The 18,104-nt window shown below is 46.9% G+C and overlaps 1 protein-coding gene across 1 annotated transcript in view; it reads left to right on the top strand.

Annotated features, from left to right (window-relative positions):
* Positions 1-18,104, top strand: part of LOC119395570 (sphingomyelin phosphodiesterase) — a 661,730-nt gene that overhangs the window by 537,752 nt on the left and 105,874 nt on the right. Inside the window, exon 10 of the mRNA XM_037662549.2 lies at positions 6,994-7,198. Coding sequence (XP_037518477.2) covers positions 6,994-7,198 — 205 coding nt within the window. The remainder of the gene's footprint in view (positions 1-6,993; positions 7,199-18,104) is intronic.

Genomic DNA, 18,104 nt, shown 5'->3' on the forward strand with positions numbered 1-18,104 from the left:
GTCTGACAGTAATTAACTGATTTACAAAAGGTAGGTCCCCGATGCGTGGCGCCCCTCTGGCCGCATCTGCAGCTATGGCCCCTCTCACCCTGTCCCCTAGAAATATGGCTGGCGCGGCAGGCCGAGATGTGTTTGCACTCACCAGCCGTGTACGTACAATGATCCAGCAGCATGGGCAAGGTGGTGTTTCAACTCCTTTAAAGAGATGAATAAAATATGAGTAATATATATTACTCATATTTTATTCATCACTTTTACAGGACGGGCTCAGATATAGTAGTATTGTCACAAGTGTTACAAGGGCCGTGTCGTTATGAAATAGTGTATTTTTAAGGGCTCGTTTTTCGTTGTTAACACAATATTAATGAGAACTAACAGACAATAATGCCACAGAAAGTATAGAGGATGTTATTTGTAGTAATTAGGATATAAATGTGAAGAAAATAAAGTGGACGAAAGGATAATTCGCCGCCGGCAGGGACCGAACCTGCGACCTTCGAATAACGCGTCCGATGCTCTACCACTGAGCTACGGCGGTGGTCATCCTCCCGTCCGCTTTATGGGGTATATATGTGTATTTAAACCTAGGAGTTTTAGTCAGCGTCGATCGCAGCCATGGCGGCGAGTGTGGAACACTCTTTTTTTTCTGCCTGTTGGCGTCACGGAGCACGTGATCTTTTACGAGCTGGCAGCTGACCAATAATCCCTCGCATACTACCTGAACGCATCAAGTCTGCCAGAATGAGACCCTCGCTATGAATGAACGAAAGATGATTTTTTTAAGGGCTTGCTTTTCGTTGTTAAATACAATATTAATGAGAACTAACACACAATAATGCCACAGAAAGTATACACCAGAGCACGCCTGTCTCGCACGCAGGCTGCTGGCGAGCCGAGCGGATACTCTCGCACCCAGATGCCGGGCTGACCGGGGCTGCCAAGGCGCGCGCGGGCTGCACCAAGTAAGCAGGGCAAGCTGCAGTTCTGAGGCTTTAAAGTGCGAAAAAGTACCCGTTCACGCCGCTTCAGCGTATAAGAGCTCGTCTGGGCACTACTGCGCCGTCTTTGGATGCCAAAACAAGCAGCGCAACAAGAGGATATTAGCGTTGTCTGCGACGATTACGACGCGCCACGGAAATAGTGCCGGTGCGGTGTTTTGAGCTTCGCCGCGAGTGGATAACCGTGATGCAAGCAAAAAAAAAAAACTAGGAGCCGAGTGAAAATGCGCGCGTAAGTACACTAACAGCGTGTATTCTGCAGTGTGATGCCCACCTATTTTATTTTGCGAGCCTAATTTGCGTGACACGCAGCTGGGTTGAAGGCAGGCGCGAGCTTTGTGTGAGCGTGCACTTCATACCTTTGAGCGTTTCCTTTGACGGAAATCTAGTGCAAGGTAGTGCTTTCAAGCACAAGCAATCAGCATGCTTTGCCACTTTCAACGTAGTATTAAGCTTTAGTGCTTTTGATGGCATTCACGCCTTCGTGGTTTCGTCTTCAAAAGGTAATAAATGGCACGGTGCTCCTCAACAGCTGGCCAGAATTTCGTGCTTTCATTTCAGTGTTTGATGTCCCCAAATTTATTTGCACACGAGGCATCCAGCTGCGCATAATACATATATTGGCACGTAAGTAAACAGTACTCGCGCCAGTGTCCTTTACGTCGCAGGCGTAGCTAACCGGCTTAACTAAGAGTAGCACAGTTTCGCTTGTAAAGCACCATCGTTACAAGAATAAAATAGCGCAGGTAGCTTCCAAAAGGGATCGCTGAACGATACTTCAGGTTATACTCTCTGATAACACGCTTTTGTGAGTAAGACGCATTATTATAAGAGCGCCCGTGAAACAAAAATTACGTTCCGCGAAACTACCCGTAAAGCGTCCTCTAATTATTACGCGATGCATGCTGAAATAATGAGCTTTCACAAAACTTTGTGCACAACTTGTAATATGGGGCAACAAAACGCCGTTTCACTCTTTCACGAACTGCACTGCAATTACGATTCACGCGTACTACAGCGAGAACGTATTTTTACAAATGTAACAGCGTACGTATCTGACGAGGTTGCTTCCGCAGCCCGCTCAGCACGTACTGTATACATTGTGGACTTGCATGAGGAAGATGTTCTTGATGTTCCAATAAAATCAGCGAAAATGTCCAGGCTAGAAAAGACGCGAAACACGCTCGCCAACGGGCTGAGTTTCGGAAGTTTCACGTTTGCTCTGTGTAGCGTCTGCTGGCGTGGCAGCCCGCGCATGTTGTTTCTTCGCGTGTGCGATAGATGGCGCGAAGCGCGATGCAAATATGGCGATGCGCATGGAATTCGCTGTGTTCTGGTCTATATTAATCTGCCGCCGGCAAGTTATCTTTTCGTCCACTTTACTTTCTTCACATTTATATCCTAAATATCCTTGCTGTTTATACATGCATTTTAAACATGTGGCAATAAACTTCAACTTCATACTTTAAACTTCAATTAGTGCAAGTAACATCCTCTATACTTTCGGTGACAATATTGTCTGTTAGTTCTCATTATTGTTATGAAATAGTGTATTTCTCGCCCGCCATAATTTAACATTTCACCCTTTGAACACTGTATGGAAAGGGGTAGATAAAAAAAATTCGGCAGATCCCACTTACCGTGGGAATCGATGCTGTGCGAAGCATGCGCGGGATGGTGACTGTGGCATAATTTTTCACATTGAGCGAAACGTTACGGAATGACGCTAGAGAAATATGGAAGTGGTATACGCACACACATATGTTGAAGAGTCGCATATGTATTACATAACCAGTTGTTTACAGTTGCGTAACGATGGCAACGGTAACATGGGTGTTACCAACACCACACGCGGTAAGCTGATATGTAGTGCTTATATTCTTCAATACTCGATAGCGCGAATCCGAACAGGACAAAGAAGGAACACAGACGCACAGGACAGGCGTTACTCGCAAGTAAGCTTCATTCAGGAAAGTTTCCCTAGCACAGCCGAGTGGCACGCGCAGGCGCACTGCACGTACGTTACAGCCACAGTTACAGTTGTTATGCTTATACTTGTCCGTTATGACGCAGAACGCACACACGTTTCACAGATCCGTGTGTATGTGCAGAAGGGGTTCTTGACAGTTCTTGAACAAGGTCATCATCACCATGATCAGTGAACACCAGCAGCTGAACCGAACTTGTTAATGGGATCCGTTCGTGATCGCGGCTATGAGGAGTCTACGTGTAGTGCAGTGTGAGGTATAGTGCAGCTGGTGGAAATCCTGGATGCCTCTTACGACGAAATGATCTCTAATGCCTCCTGTCGTGGACGTGGCAGCGAGGTCTTTTGATGCCCTCTCCACATCCAATCCGTCTTTCACGCACTATAAGGACGAAGCGTTGTTGGGTCTTGATAAATCAATGTTCAAGTCACCAGTAATAATGAGAGACCTCGTAGGCTCAGCAGGTTTAATGTAGGAAGCATTGACACAGGTTTTTGCGTAATCCACGTGGTCCACGTTGCGGACCACGTGGACGAGTGGATGGTATTTGAGCGCCTTCCAGGGGTGTTCTGTCTTCACTTTCCTCACTTTCCTTGCGTCCGCCGCGGTGGTGTAGCGGTTACGGTGCTCGGCTGCTGACCCGAAGGTCGCGGGTTCGATCCCAGCCGCGGCGGTCTCATTTTGATGGAGGCAAAATGCTAGATGCCCGTATTCTGTGCGACCACGGTACACGTTAAAAAATACCCGGTGGTCAAAATTTCCGGAGCCCTTCGCTACGGCGTCTCTTATAATCATGTCGTGGTTTTGGGACATAAAACCCCAACAATTATTATTATCATTTTTCTTGCGTGTCAATGTGTGTGTGCGCGGTTACTGGTTTGGTTGAGACTCTGTATCAGCTGTGCCACATATCCGCGTAACATAAACTGTTGTTTACGGGTATGTGCCACATGTGACTGAGAGAAAGGCTTTCATGACGTAAACGTCAGGTATTTTGCGTTATTCATGTCATGACCAGTGAATCGTGCTCGTCACACACTGATCCGCCGCCATGCCGATTTTGGTATATTACAAGTTATGCAGACGACCAGGAGAGCGCCCAGACGTAGGCGGCTAGATAGATAGATAGATAGATAGATAGATAGATAGATACGTCGATAGAAACGGCCAAAGTGCCTGTGGTTCGCTAAGAAATGCTTCGCATTTAAAATTTGCAGCGGCTTAGCTCGGCTATGCAAGGATATACGTACCGTTAGCAAAGGTTCAGCTGATTATTCTTAGCTTTCCAGATTGTCTAGGATTAGCTTGATTGTCATGCTTACTGCTGCTCTAATGACACACACACGGTATACGTATTATGTGGCACATGCATATTTATTTTTGCTCAACGTCAGGTTGCTTCTTTATTGCCACAAAGACGGCTCGGTGGTCCGTGAAGTAACACGCTGCCGTCTCTATGGCCCCAACACAGTAACCGCTAATTGCCAGGCAACTACTTCGGGATCCGATGAGCTAAGCTTCTCGGCTCTTCTGCGCCGTCGAGCAGCATTTGCGCTCTCCTTCTCCATGGCGTTACCCACCTGCAAACGCCAGTCAGAGGCGCTATCAAGCAGCCCCGGCGCAGTGTCAGACGGCGACTCCACAGCGAAGGCGAATAGCTGCGCGCGCGCTGGCGCCACTGTACAGTGTACTAGAAGGGGGCAGTGGAACGAACGAAGCGGCCGCGCCGCATCTCGGGTGATGCTCCGACGGGCGACCGTAGCGGCGGCGCTGTAGTCACTTTGTACTGAAGCTGTGGAGAGCGTCTGCATTTGGCGCGCGCTCGTCGCAGCCTACGAAAGCGTGTAATTGCGCGTTTTGAGCGCGTTTAATGCATTACTGAGCTTCAATCGGTGTCTCAACGCCTGCTACGCGCCATGGTGCATGAGTGAATATGCAGGCGTGCCAAAATTGCGCCGAGATATTCCCTGTTCTTGGAGCCTGCCGACCCCCAAATAAGGTGACAATCGGATTTTGCGCACATGCATCTAGCTGCTCACTGATTGCTGTGCGGTTTGCAAGCAGCACTTCGAGCCGCGCTACACTATAAGTGACTACGAACACTGACTACGAAGAACTAACGAACCAGCGACGAAAGCCTACAATTCTTCTGCCGGCAGTCTCTACGATATATCCAGAGCATTGATCTCTGTATGAGCTCCAATGCGCTCGACTGTTTCATGAGTAACCGGAGTACAAATGACTCTATCGCAACATTTATATTAGTGACGGCTGAGTTCTGCCAGTTTTGCGCTGTTTCCTTAATGCCGAAAGGCTATCTTGTTTCAACAGCATGCTTCCGCGGTTACGATGCATCGGTTATGCGACCTCTGAGGGCTTAAAATACCAAGAAGGCGAGCCAGGAAGCCGAGCCGAAGGCGCGTGTTCACCTCCGAGGCACAAACTTCATGCATCAGGGCTTATCTCAATCACATTAAAATGCGCAGATGTAAATATAGCCCGTCGGTTATTCTGCCTAAATTCATTACAGCCTGTTCTCACTTTCAATGGACAGCTTATATTGCACTTTTCCTGACCTTCTATCGATGCCATTAGAAAAACTTCTTTTTGACAACGTTTTGCATTATAATTTCATTGCTTTGCCTGTAAAGTGTCAAAAGTGAAGCCAGGAGGGGCGGTGGTGCTCTAATTGTTCTAAATGTTTTGCGAGATTATGTTTATATATATATATATATATATATATATATATATATATATATATATATATATATAATGTGTGTGGATATAAATTTACACGCACAAATACGGACAGTAAAGTATCCCCTCCCCACCCGGCGCCTAGCAATTAATAACAATATCCGTGCAAGGCACCTGAGGACGACCGTTATTTGTACCGATCGAGTTAACTTTGAGTTTCAATACCTTTGAGCCCTCGTAATGTCGAAGTCATATTTACAGCGAATTTGTAACGATACGCACCGTACACGCAGCTTCGCCAACGCGCGGTAAATATTCGGTGTGCTTTCGGCACAATATCAGCACACAGCTTTCTGAGCACAGTTAAATTCCATTAGAGCAGCTCAATTACTCTGAATAAACGAGACGCCGAATCACCACCAAAGAAACCATTAAGGCAGAAGAAATCAGAATAAGACACGCCCTTTTTGTTTCCTCTGTCTCTTTCTTCTGGCGGTCATTCGGCGTCTAGTTAATTGAGAGTAATTGTTCTAAATAGCCCAGCAATGAGTTCGGCTCAATTACACTGAGATCGTGAATATTCACGGTTGGTGTCAGCCCGTTTTCATTTTTATATTTTGCGCACTTTCCAGCAGTCACTTCGGCTACAAGAACTGATTTGCAGTATCTCTCAAAGGCATATATGAAGCAAGCATCTATTAAAAGCTTTGAAGTGTCGTCCATCAAGGCTTACGACAATTCCTACGCTTGATAATGATAGACGCGCAACGAAAGCCACATCAGTGCCCATTAGCCGGGTGCCGCCGACGAGTCCAGCAGTTCTAGCGTCCCGTTCAAGCGCGCGGCGCCGCGCGCCTTCAGTACCGAGCGACTGCAGCGCCGCCGCTACTGTCGACGCGGAAGGCATCAGGCGGCGAGGCGCGTTCACGCCACTCGACAGTTCTAGTACACTCTAGCCACTGTGTCTACGACGTCACTCCTCTCGAATGCGGCGCAGACCAGCAGCGGCGAGACGCGCGCGGCGGTGTCGGAGAGCGCGTGAGATGCCAGCTCCGGTGACCCAGCTGTGTGACATCACTGACCCTCGCGCATGCGCAGCACGGCTCATGACGCTCCACGCGAAATCGGCTCCGGCTAGGCTAGTGTAGCTAACGCTACAAAAATAATTCTGGGCGTTTGTCAAGGTAACTTACTAAGCAATTCTGCTGCATAAGGATGGTATGTGACGAAAGCAAGCGCACTGTCGGCTGCGTCACGCGCGGTAAATGATAGCAGAACAACATAAACGAGCTTTGCGTGTATGCACGCAGGTTTGAGTCAACGGTGCGGGGCCAGTTTTTCGGGCACACGCACACCGACGAGCTCGAGGTCTTCTACGAGTCCGTTGGTGAGCAGCACTCGGCGAAGAGGCCATATGCGGTGGCCTACGTGGCGCCTAGTGCTACAACCTTCAACTCCGGGAACCCGGCCTTCCGCGTGTATGTCGTCGACGGAAACTACAACAACAGCACTTGGGTAGGTGGTGTAGCAAGAAAAAAGTTTATGAGAGCACATCAACTGCGCGCATTGCCGATTCTTTTGGTCTAAGTCGTGATGATCCTGCAGACGGTGGTTTTAATCACCGAACATTTGAACGCTTTGTTTTTCTCGGAGGACCCAGGGTAATGAGGAAGAGCTGACTGCTGTCATGCGATACACGCTGCTGAACAAAACTGTGTGATACCGCCCTACTAGCACCTCAAGACAGGCTCAGGCGGAGCAGTTGTTAGCCTTGTGTGCCAGGCATCACCGTTGCCACCATGATATCCATAAAAAAGCGCACATACATAAGAGAGAGGTGCACGCATGCTTGAAAAGGGCACACAAATGGTTGGACTGCAAAAACTGCTCCATTGCTCCCGCCTCATGTAGTGCAGTACGCTCGAACCTGACAGTGTGAACAAACGAAAAAGCGTCGAACGTTGTGGCATGCTTCTTCATAAAGGAAAGAATATGACTTTTAAGGGCTCGTTGCATAGCTAGACACACTATTAACGAGAACCAACAGACAATAATGCCAAAGAAAGTATAGGGGATGTTATGCGTTGTAATTAGAATAAAGTGTGAAGAAACTAAAGTGGACGAAAAGATAACTTGCCGCCGACAGGGACCGAACCTGCGACCTTCGAATAACGTGTCCGATGCTCTACCACTGAGCTACGGCGGCGGTGATCCTCCCGTCCGCTTTATGGGGTATATATGTGCATTTAAACCTAGGAGTGTTAGTCAGCGCCAGTCGCAGCCATGGCGGCGAGTGTGGAACACTCTTTTTCTGCCTGTTGGCGTCACGTAGCACGTGATCACATCACGTAGCACGTGATCTTTTACGAGTTGGCAGCTAACCAACAATCCCTCGCATACTACCTGAAGGCATCAAGTCTGCCAGAACGAGACCCTCGTTATGAATGAAGGAAAGAATATGACTTGTAAGGGCTCGTTTCTTAGTTAGACACAATATTAACGAGAACCAACAAACAATAATGCCAAAGGAAGTATAGGGGATGTTATTAGTTGGAATTACGATAAAGTGTGAAAAAAGTAAAGTGGACAGAAAGTAAAGTTCGAGAGAAGAATGGTAGTAGCAGAAATAGAAATGCAATAATAAGCAATACAAGCCGCATGAATGAGCAGACAAGGAATCAATAACCCCACCATTTCGATCTTCTCAAAAAGTACGCAGGTGAAGGGCTGGTAAATGATGGTGGCGTGTTCCTCCATGCGATCCAAAAAAAGCCTTATTCGGAAGTAAGACGTTTTGTATCCTCATTTTGAAGTCTTGAGGACGTCTGAGCTTCGATCAAAAGACGCACTGATAGGTGATGTGAAGAACAGCTACAGCAGTATTCGCAGTTTTAACGCACTTATTGTTGCAATGAGCATTCGCGTATTGATCAACTGTAACGAGTGTAGTGTCTCTGTGCCGAGTAATATTTACACGAACACGTATCACTCGACGACCGGGAGCACTGGCTTTCACAACACTGGAACAATAAAAAGCACGAGCATCAATGTGTAGACGCATCGAGTTATTACATGCATCTTTCATAGGACGCGAGCTGCGATATTAGACATGTCAACATCCGAAAACGCTGGCGGAAGTAGTCACACACCCCGTCGGTTTGTTTAAGCTATCTAACGGCAGCAGTTAACTTGCAAGAAATCACGCGCTCATCCTTTCCAGCTAGACAGACTCATGCCCTCCCTTTGTTATGCGCCACTGAATAAGACAAAAAAAAAAACACGAACACAACTACCGTGTACCGAACTCGCCACCCAAATCCCTTGGTCAAGGTAAATGTAAATGGTAGCGAAGCTTCCATAGAAGCCCATACATTCAGAAAATGGCTGCTCATCAGCTGCTCATGGGGTAGGGTGGCTAGAATTGGGAGGTGTGAGAACCGGCCGCTCTAAGTTGGCCCCCATTCGCGATCCCGCAGCGGTGGCGCTGTAGTGGGAGGCGCTGCCAGCTTGCGCTGTGGTAATGCACTCGCGCATGGGCGTCGGCAGGATTTTGTCTTCGGGGGTGCAAACCCGTGCTGCATCGCACGTTGGCGGGGGAAATGCCCCCTGCCAACGACCATGCACACGCGTCGGTGCTAGATTTTCGCCAGTGAAAGAGCTTTATCAACATAAACATTTTTACTCACTCAAGGATCACGGCATTAGTGCGAAGCTTTCGGCCGCCAACAACCAGGCATAATTCGAGCCTCCATAATCAAACCATTCTTCGATGAAGTGTTATTTCGAATGAACCAATGTTTACATGTTTGATGAAGGAAAAATTATCTTCATCTTCATAAGATTTATCTAGACATTTACGGAGTAAAAGAGAAAGCTTCTTCCTGCAGGAGCGTTATATCTTTGACGACGTTTTCTAACATTATCACGCGATAACCTTTGATACATTGTAGTTACTCGTACTACTTAATATACCTCGAGAGTGGGCCTTGCCTTGTCCATTTGTTCCTTGCCATTTACTCAATGCTCAATACTCAGGGTAGCCAGCCGGTCTAAGAACTGGCTAACCTCCCTGTCTTTCCGTTTTTCTTCTTCTGCTCCTCCTCCTCAATGCTGAATTTGCATTACACTCGAGGTCGCGCCGTCACGGAGCCAGTATGCTCAAAGTTGAATAGAAATTGGGACAGCAATTAGTTTCATCGCTTCAACAAAATTTAATTAGCGTCATTTTGTGAGCAATACACTGGTGGATACTCTTGTAGGTGATGCGCATGTATTCAATCTTTTTTTTAATTTGTCCTCGCTTTATCCCTGGTTGAGCCCCTTCAGAGGCAAATGAACCCTCGATAGTGATGCAAAACAATTTGACCACTGATATTGTCCATTTTTCACATGTTGGACGTAGCCAATTTCTGCAACACGCTCCTTACAGAGCTGCAACAAGCTGCCTACTATCTTTGAATGCAAGCGCACTGTGCTGAATACAAGTGTCAGCCTGCTTTACATATAATGTCTGTGTCAAGTTGTATAGCAACTTTGATGGATACAGCAGCCCTCAAATATCCCATTTGCTAGTTATCTGACATTGCAGCTGTCATGCAGTGCTTTCTATTAGCACGATGCACGCATTTTTGCAGTGTGTGCAGCCCGATAGCAGAATGCGCTTTGTAACTGCGTAGCCCGCTATTAAGTACACAAGGTGAGCATCGCTGCGTTGCTCTTTATAGTCGATGAAAGTATAATAAATAAAATAAAACAGAAGAAGGAAATAAAACGTTCAGGTTATTTCATTTATCACTTTATTTATTTATTGATACCTCAAGGGTCCCGGGGACATTACATGAGGGGTGGGCATCAAAAGTAAGAACAAAAGATAGAAAAAAAAGGGAAAAATACAATAATTAACAAAAAACAACAATCGGAAAATGCAATATACAAAAGACGGCAATGATGACAATTTGAAAGGAAGGAGAAAAAAAAATCTATTTACAAAGGTAAGTCCAAAAACAGCAGTTCCATATGTTAGACTAAGAGTTCGGTAGCAGATCGGAAGCACGCTGCGTCACAGACGAGTGCGACATCTCCCGGAAGGCCATTCCAGTCTCGGGCAGTTCGGACGAATAATGACTGATGGAACGTAGTGGTGCGGGTTCGGGGTGGAATACTGCGTTCATGTGGCCTGTTCGAGATGTACGATGAGTCTGTTGAATCAACTGGCTGTCACGAGGTATGGTATGAAAGAATCTGTGATAGAGGCATAGGCGTGAGATGCGACGTCGAGAGGCAAGAGGTACTAGCTCCAGTTTAGACGTTAGAGACGAAACGCTTGTGTGATAGGAGTACTCAGAAAGAATAAATCTAGCAGAACGGTTTTGAACAGATTCGAGAGCTTTAGTGAGGTTAGATTGATGGGGGTCAAAGATAGCACAGGCATATTCAAGTTTCGGTCGCACGAGAGTTTTGTAGGCAAGTAATCTTACGTGTGACTGTGCCATGAAAAGATTACGGCGAAGATAACCAAGCATTTTGTTAGCTGAGTTGATAATGTGGGTTACATGATCCGCCCAAGACAAATCATGAGACAGGTGAAGACCTAGGTACTTGAAGGAATGCACATTAGTTATAATGCAGTTATTAATCTTGTACACGGAGGGTGCGTAGTTAGGTCGACGATGGAATGAAATGTTCACGGTCTTACTGGTGTTCAGTGACATGAGCCATGTAGCACACCAGTCTTGAATACGAAAGCGGTCTTCCTGAAGAGAACAGACGTCGGAGAGGTTATTGATAGGGCGATACACGACGCAATCATCTGCAAAAAGACGTATTACAGAGGTTACAGCAGATGGCAGATCATTGATGTAGATTAGAAAGAGTAGCGGTCCAAGAACAGTGCCTTGGGGTACGCCAGATAGAACGGGCGAAGTGGATGATGTGAAGGTGTTAGCATACACGAACTGCTTCAGGTTGGATAAGAAACACTCGATCCAGTTGCGAACAAGCGGATGAATGTTTAGGCGCGATAATTTTAACAAAAGACGAGAATGAGGAACCTTATCGAACGCTTTTTCGAAATCTAAGAATAGAGCGTCGGTTGGAATATTACAGTCTAAGTTTAAATGAATGTCATGAGTGAATAGAGCAAGTTGGGATTCGCATGAGTGACCACTCCTGAAACCATGTTGATTGGGATGAAAGAAGTTCACCGAGTTTAGGAAATGAATAACATGAGAGTAGATGACGTGTTCCATGATCTTGGAGCATATGCTGGTGAGGGAAATGGGACGGTAGTTACCTGGGGAAGACCGGTCACCTTTTTTGAAGACTGGAATGACCTTCCCTATCTTCCAGTCGTTTGGCACTGTACCTGTGTCAAGTGAGTGCTGGAAAATGATACAGAGAATCGAACTGCACACATACTTTGTATTTTTTAGCACTTTCGCGTTGATTCCGTCTATACCACAGGACGATGAGCACTTCAGGGAGTCTATAATCTTAACAATGCCTTCTGCCCTGAATTCAATACCCTCCATTGGAGGAAAATTGAAATATGGAAAATGTGGCAATGCATCTGTACATTCTTTTGTGAACACTGAACAAAACGCTAGATTCAAGGCATCGGGAACATCGGAATCGGCAATGGTTGCACCCGTGTTATCACACAATGAAATGGAACTTTTATTATCAGGCTTAATCGCTTTCCAAAAACGTCGCGGGTTAGACTGCAACATATTTGGTATGGTAGTGGAATAGAAGTCACGCTTTGCACGGGCTTTTAATAAGTTGTACTCTTTAGCGGCTTCATTATGTTTTTGCCAGGCCGAAGGAGAACCAGTTCGTTTAGCTTCTCGAAATAATCGCTTTTTCTTATTATTTAAGCGCTTTAAAGACTTGTTAAACCAGGGAGAACGTGCTTTTTCATTTATAGTGATAGTCGGGATGTAAAGATTCATTAAACGCAGCATTTCAGCTTTAAACAGTATCCAAATGCTCTCAGTTGATTGCTGCCGATACGTAAGGGCAAGTTTCTCGTGAAAAACAGAAAGTTCACGGTTAATGCTGGAATAGTCGGCCTTGTCGTACAGCGTAAGTACTTTTTTAGATTTCTTGCTTTTTAAGATGTTGCAGGGAAAGGTTGCATGGATGACGTTGTGGTCGCTAAAACCACTGATATACGTAAGGGGGGGCACGTTATGGGGTGTGACGTGAGAAGGAGATCCAGGATGGTTGACGAGTGTTGGGTTATTCGGGTAGGTTTAGTGACCAGCTGCGAGAGGCCAAAAAGCAAACACGTGTTTACAAATTCGCTAGCCATGTTATTTTGAGCAAGACATGACGCAACATTACTCCAATCTATTGTAGGAAAATTGAAATCCCCGAATAATAAGATGGTGGTGTTGGAATACGTCGTTGTTAGTTCTAACAATGCTTCATGAAAAGACGAAAGAAAGGAGCTATCAGCGCTTGGTGGACGATAGCAACAGCCGATTAACATGCGCGGTGAAGTGGCGTGGCAGCACGTCCAAACCATTTCCAAAGAAGTTTTCACATTTACAGCAGAGCACTTGAGCAAACGAGTGTGGCAATGGCCACACCGCCCCCACGGTTATCATCAAAGCGGTCTTTGCGAAAGATGTCAAAATCTGGTAGATCGGGAAGAATTTCGGAATCAAGTACGTTAGAGGTTAGCCACGTTTCCGTCAATAGTACGACGTTGCTAGAAGATGATGAGATCAAGGTGCATAACGGATCCCGTTTAGGTATCAGGCTGCGAATGTTAGTGTACAGCAGCGAGAGATCATGCTTGACACTCTGATTCAGCCTTGGTGGCTTTTGCGCTCGTTGCTAGGCTTGGCGTTCGACAACCAACTGCTTAGCCTGATCATAAACGTATATGTTTTACGGCCACAGATGAGCTTGTCATAACGGAGCTTATACGAGGAGTGCTGCGCTTTTCCAAATTGTCATGCTTGTCACAGACGCACGCAAAAACCTTTGCAGCACTTGAACGGGTTCAGTACATTTACCTTGTGTCAAAATGTTTTTTTTTTCACAAATGGCCGAATTCTCGCTGTATCGCTCTGTCGGCCTTTGGTATTGCCCGCTTCCAAACTACTAATCTGTCTGCATGCCGGCACACGGGAAAGTGACACTTTTTCCGCACATGTTCTGCACACCGAATTGCAGCGCCTGGCACAAAACACGGTCCTTGTGTATATCTTCTTTGTCTCCGTGCGTTTGCACGAATCCGTTAAGATGGTCGCTAAGTTTCTTTTTTTTTTTGTACACCTCATTCCTCTAAAGGAACACTAACACAGGGAACTCGTAAAAGCACGTGCACGCCAACGAAGCTGACAAGCTTACACTGCTTACACTGCCGTCTCACCCATCCCCCATGCGAGCAGGCAACGCCTCCGACTGTCGCGCTATATCTCGACCTAGCGGAGGGATGGCGCAACGCGGCCCCTTCGGGCAAGGGAAACACGGCTCGCTTTTCACACCTCCCCATTCTAGCCACCCTATCAAGGGGATTAGCGCCATCTGTGTGAGGAGGGAACACTTCCGGCGGAACAAAGAAAAAAGCGGGTATGCCGCAATATCCGGTAAAAAAGTGACGTCATTTTGTTGGCACTAGCGCGAAATTTGACCTCAGAATAGTTTTCTTAGGCCCCTGATCGCTAAGGACTCGCGTTACGGCGAGCCGGCAAGCCCTTGGCGAGTGCGCTTGAAGCCAATGCTTGCTAAACTAATATCGACTCGTGACTAAACAGCGGTGTTTAAGTGTACCGCCGTTATTTCGCCTTGGTTTCACCAGGAAACGTTATTCTTGGAGCTGTTATTCTGTGTCATCTTCCATAGCGTGAAATAAAGTAGGCAACAGCGTACCTCTCATGTTTGCAGCGTTGCTTATTTGCTTCGCACATGCGCAGGGGACTTAAAGAGCGCATTGCATGTGTGCTTCAGTTCTAACGAGAAGAAATGACGCCTGGTCACGCCAAAATAATGATATTTTTGATATATTTTTTTACGGCGATGAGGAGCGTGCGAGGGAAACCAGCCAAGGTGTGCACGTTTCCCTCGCACGCTCCTCATCGCTGTCGCCGAGTCGCTCCTCCAGAAGTTCAAGAGTGAACACCACGGTTCTGGGGTAGAGCAAGAGCGGAGAACGGTGAGACCTGAGGTCGTACCGTATATGCACCGGGTGGCACACAACCTAAAGAAGGTTGCTAACAGACATGGCGTGCCAATTGTTTTTTCTGCGCCGCGGAAGCTGTCTCAGCTATGCCCACGTATCCTATCTGATGGGAGCAAGAAAGGTGGGTGCGGCAAAAAGCACGCAAAGTCGTACACAAAATGTGCCACCGGTGTTGTGTATGAATTTCCGCTAACCTGTGGTAAGACGTATGTCGGCCAGACGGGAACGTGCGTGAATGAGCGTGCGCGGGAACACGAGCTTTCACTAAAAGGTAAAGATGGGGCACATTTGCCGACCCACTGCAGTTCACATAAGTGTGAGCCGTGCTTGAATAAGATTCAGATTCTGGGTAGAAGCGGGGACACCACGGCTCGAGAGTTGTTGGAGGCATATCATATCAAAGCACGAGGTTCGATGTGTATCAGTGACACTTCATTGTCTCTTTCGCAGGCAGAGCGCAAGTTCATAGATCACAGGTTGTGATTAGGGTGGTATGCGCTCGCTGTGTGCCTAGTTTGCTGCGCATGTCTGGGCCTATATATTTGGTTGTACTGTCTCTCGAATAAACAGTCGAAAGCTTGCGCTCCCCTGGGCCCCTTCCCTCGTTATTTCCTCGCGCAAGAGACAGCCATACTTTGTGGCTTGTACTTGGACATGAACCGACTAGCCCAGCAACGTGTACTTCTAGGTAAGCACGCAAGCACACAACCTCATGTCCGGCAGCACTGGCCAGTTTGTCAACCTGGTTAGCAAGGAAAATATGCTTATTCTGTTTAACGAGCTGCAGTATTTCACTTTTCAGTAGGTCATCCGAAAAAGGAATATTGTTCGATATCAACCTGGACTGGATTTTCGCTTTTCTGGAAGATGAGCTTGGTAGCTTCTAGACCTGAGCACTGCGATACGACGCATTGTACCTCACTATCACACTGCGTGTCTTGATGTTCGGTAGCAGCTGTTCAACAAACCATTTCTGGAAACGCGAAGCATTCATTTCTGTGTGGTAATCACCGGCGCCCTTCTTGGCACAGAAAACTAGGGCGGCTCCATCAACAAAGCCTTCTGCACTTCCAGAATGCAAAACGATTAGGCGTCCTCCTTTACCACTCGGTGCAAGGAGGCCAGTTAGAGCCCTTGACGAAATGCGTCTTGCCGATTCATCACGCTGGTGTCTGTCCAAACTCTCCCCTTTGTATGGCCGGCGTTTACTCAGGTCTTATCAAGGTAGTAAATGGTCCTGTAAAAGAGAAAGCACTCCTATCGTTAACAGCGCACTTTCACTGGCAAGAGCCCATTAACAAAACAGACAGCCTTCATCCAAGGTTATGCCTCTGATTAAGGGCAAAAAAAGTGCACTGACAAAACCTATGTGAATACATATAACATAGATAAACTGGGAAAACTCCCTCTGTGTAAGACTGAAACCAATGTTTAGGAAACTTGTTTCAGGCTGCCAGAAGCGCAGCCAGAGGGCGGCACTCAGGGCCTGTGCCCTCCCCCCCCCCCCCCCCCCCCCCCCCGAAATTTTTTCTTCCACGGAATACAGAACACAATATGACACTCGACCACATAGTCCGACCAGGTCCCCAGGTCAGACCAAAGTCGTGCCCCCCCCCCCCCACCCCTACCTCCCCGTAAAAAATTTCTACCTACGCCTTTGCAAGCTGTATATCAAAGCTGATGCAACCACGTCCCCAATGCCCAATTACGTGCGCAGCGTATTCGCTCAATAAAATCTACAATTCAGAGGACCATCACTAGCTATTCCTTTCTCCAAGCCATTGAGATTCCTTGCTCCTTCCTACGCAGAAAAACGGCAGTAAGTCTTCTGAAAAGATCCTACGGGAAATGCTGCAATACACAACGCTGAGTTAAACCTACACCACATGCAACGGAATCCTCGGCGAATACTATTATTTACCGTACAAGCGCAAGCATGAACAGCCACCCTATGTTAATGGGGAATTTCACTACGACATAAGTCAAGATTATGTAAGACTTTCGATCACTCACGTCAATAGAACACGTTTGGCGATCACAAATGCAAAGCACACCTATCATTTTCGCTAACCAGTAGGTACGCACGCGTGCTCATCATTCGCACCAACTTTTTTACTAACAATCACGCGTAGTGAACACAAAGTTTGCAGAAATAAAAAGAACGTAAGAACTTACCCTCCGCATTTCTCGGATGGTGCGGAGGTACTTTCGACGACAAGCAACGATGTCTCCCTCGAGCAACGAGGAATTCTTTGTTCTTTTTCGGAAGGCGAACCCCAAGTCGTTCAGCATTGTTTGGATCGTACGAGTGCTGACGGTGAGCATGTCCATGTCAGGGTCGCTGATCACGTCGTTGCGTAGCTTATCGGCCGTAGGTATTTCATTGCGCGTGAAGTAGCTGTGCACTTTACGCCGCATTGCTGCCAACGCAAACGTATGATAGCGCAGCAGCCGCGTCTTGCCGGTGATGCGCTTCTCAGTTTGGCCCGATAAATTCAATTTCTTGCGCTTCGGGGAGGCAAGTGAGGCTCGCAGAGCTTCAGCCTTGATACGCTTAACTCTTCGCTCGCTCACTCCGGTGAGCTCGGCGACACTCCGCCACACTGCATTTGTACACAAGTCAGGCTGACGGCGCCTCACTCCAGCGTAGACATTGCAGATAACTTGCTTGGTCTGTTTTTATAGCCACTTTCTGTCACATTTAGAGTACAGCTTCTTCAGAGAACGAAACGGCGAGTTTGCGGCTGCACACGGTTCAGGCGGCATCGCGGACGCCGTGTTTACTGAGAGAGCAGGCGTGAGGAACACGTGATGCTGTCCAAGAAATAAAAAAGACAAACAAAATTGAAGTTTACAATTACTTCTTCTTTCACGAACGGCTTCTCAGACTCGTTCTCTTTTTATAATGAAGAGATCTTTATTTATTCGAGCTAGGTAACTTTTCGAATTAGAAAAGAAATATAGGTACTATTTCCTGGCGAGCGAGCGCATGCATGCAAAAGATCTGTAGCTTCCACAGTGGGGTCAAGAAAAGTTGTCGCCGTGTATAGAGTATTGGTGGCAGAAAATTAGAGAAAAAGGACAAAAATAAATATTGGGGAAAAAAACGAGGACATTCTACCGTAAAGGGCAGAGAACTGGGCTGAAAATTTACGCTTTTTTTGTTTTTGTTTTTCCTGTAGCAAGATAGATTTAATTGAAGTAGAGACACTAGGCCAACACTAAGAA

Source organism: Rhipicephalus sanguineus, chromosome 6 (genome assembly GCF_013339695.2).
Source record: "Rhipicephalus sanguineus isolate Rsan-2018 chromosome 6, BIME_Rsan_1.4, whole genome shotgun sequence".
Lineage (NCBI taxonomy): Eukaryota > Metazoa > Arthropoda > Arachnida > Ixodida > Ixodidae > Rhipicephalus > Rhipicephalus sanguineus.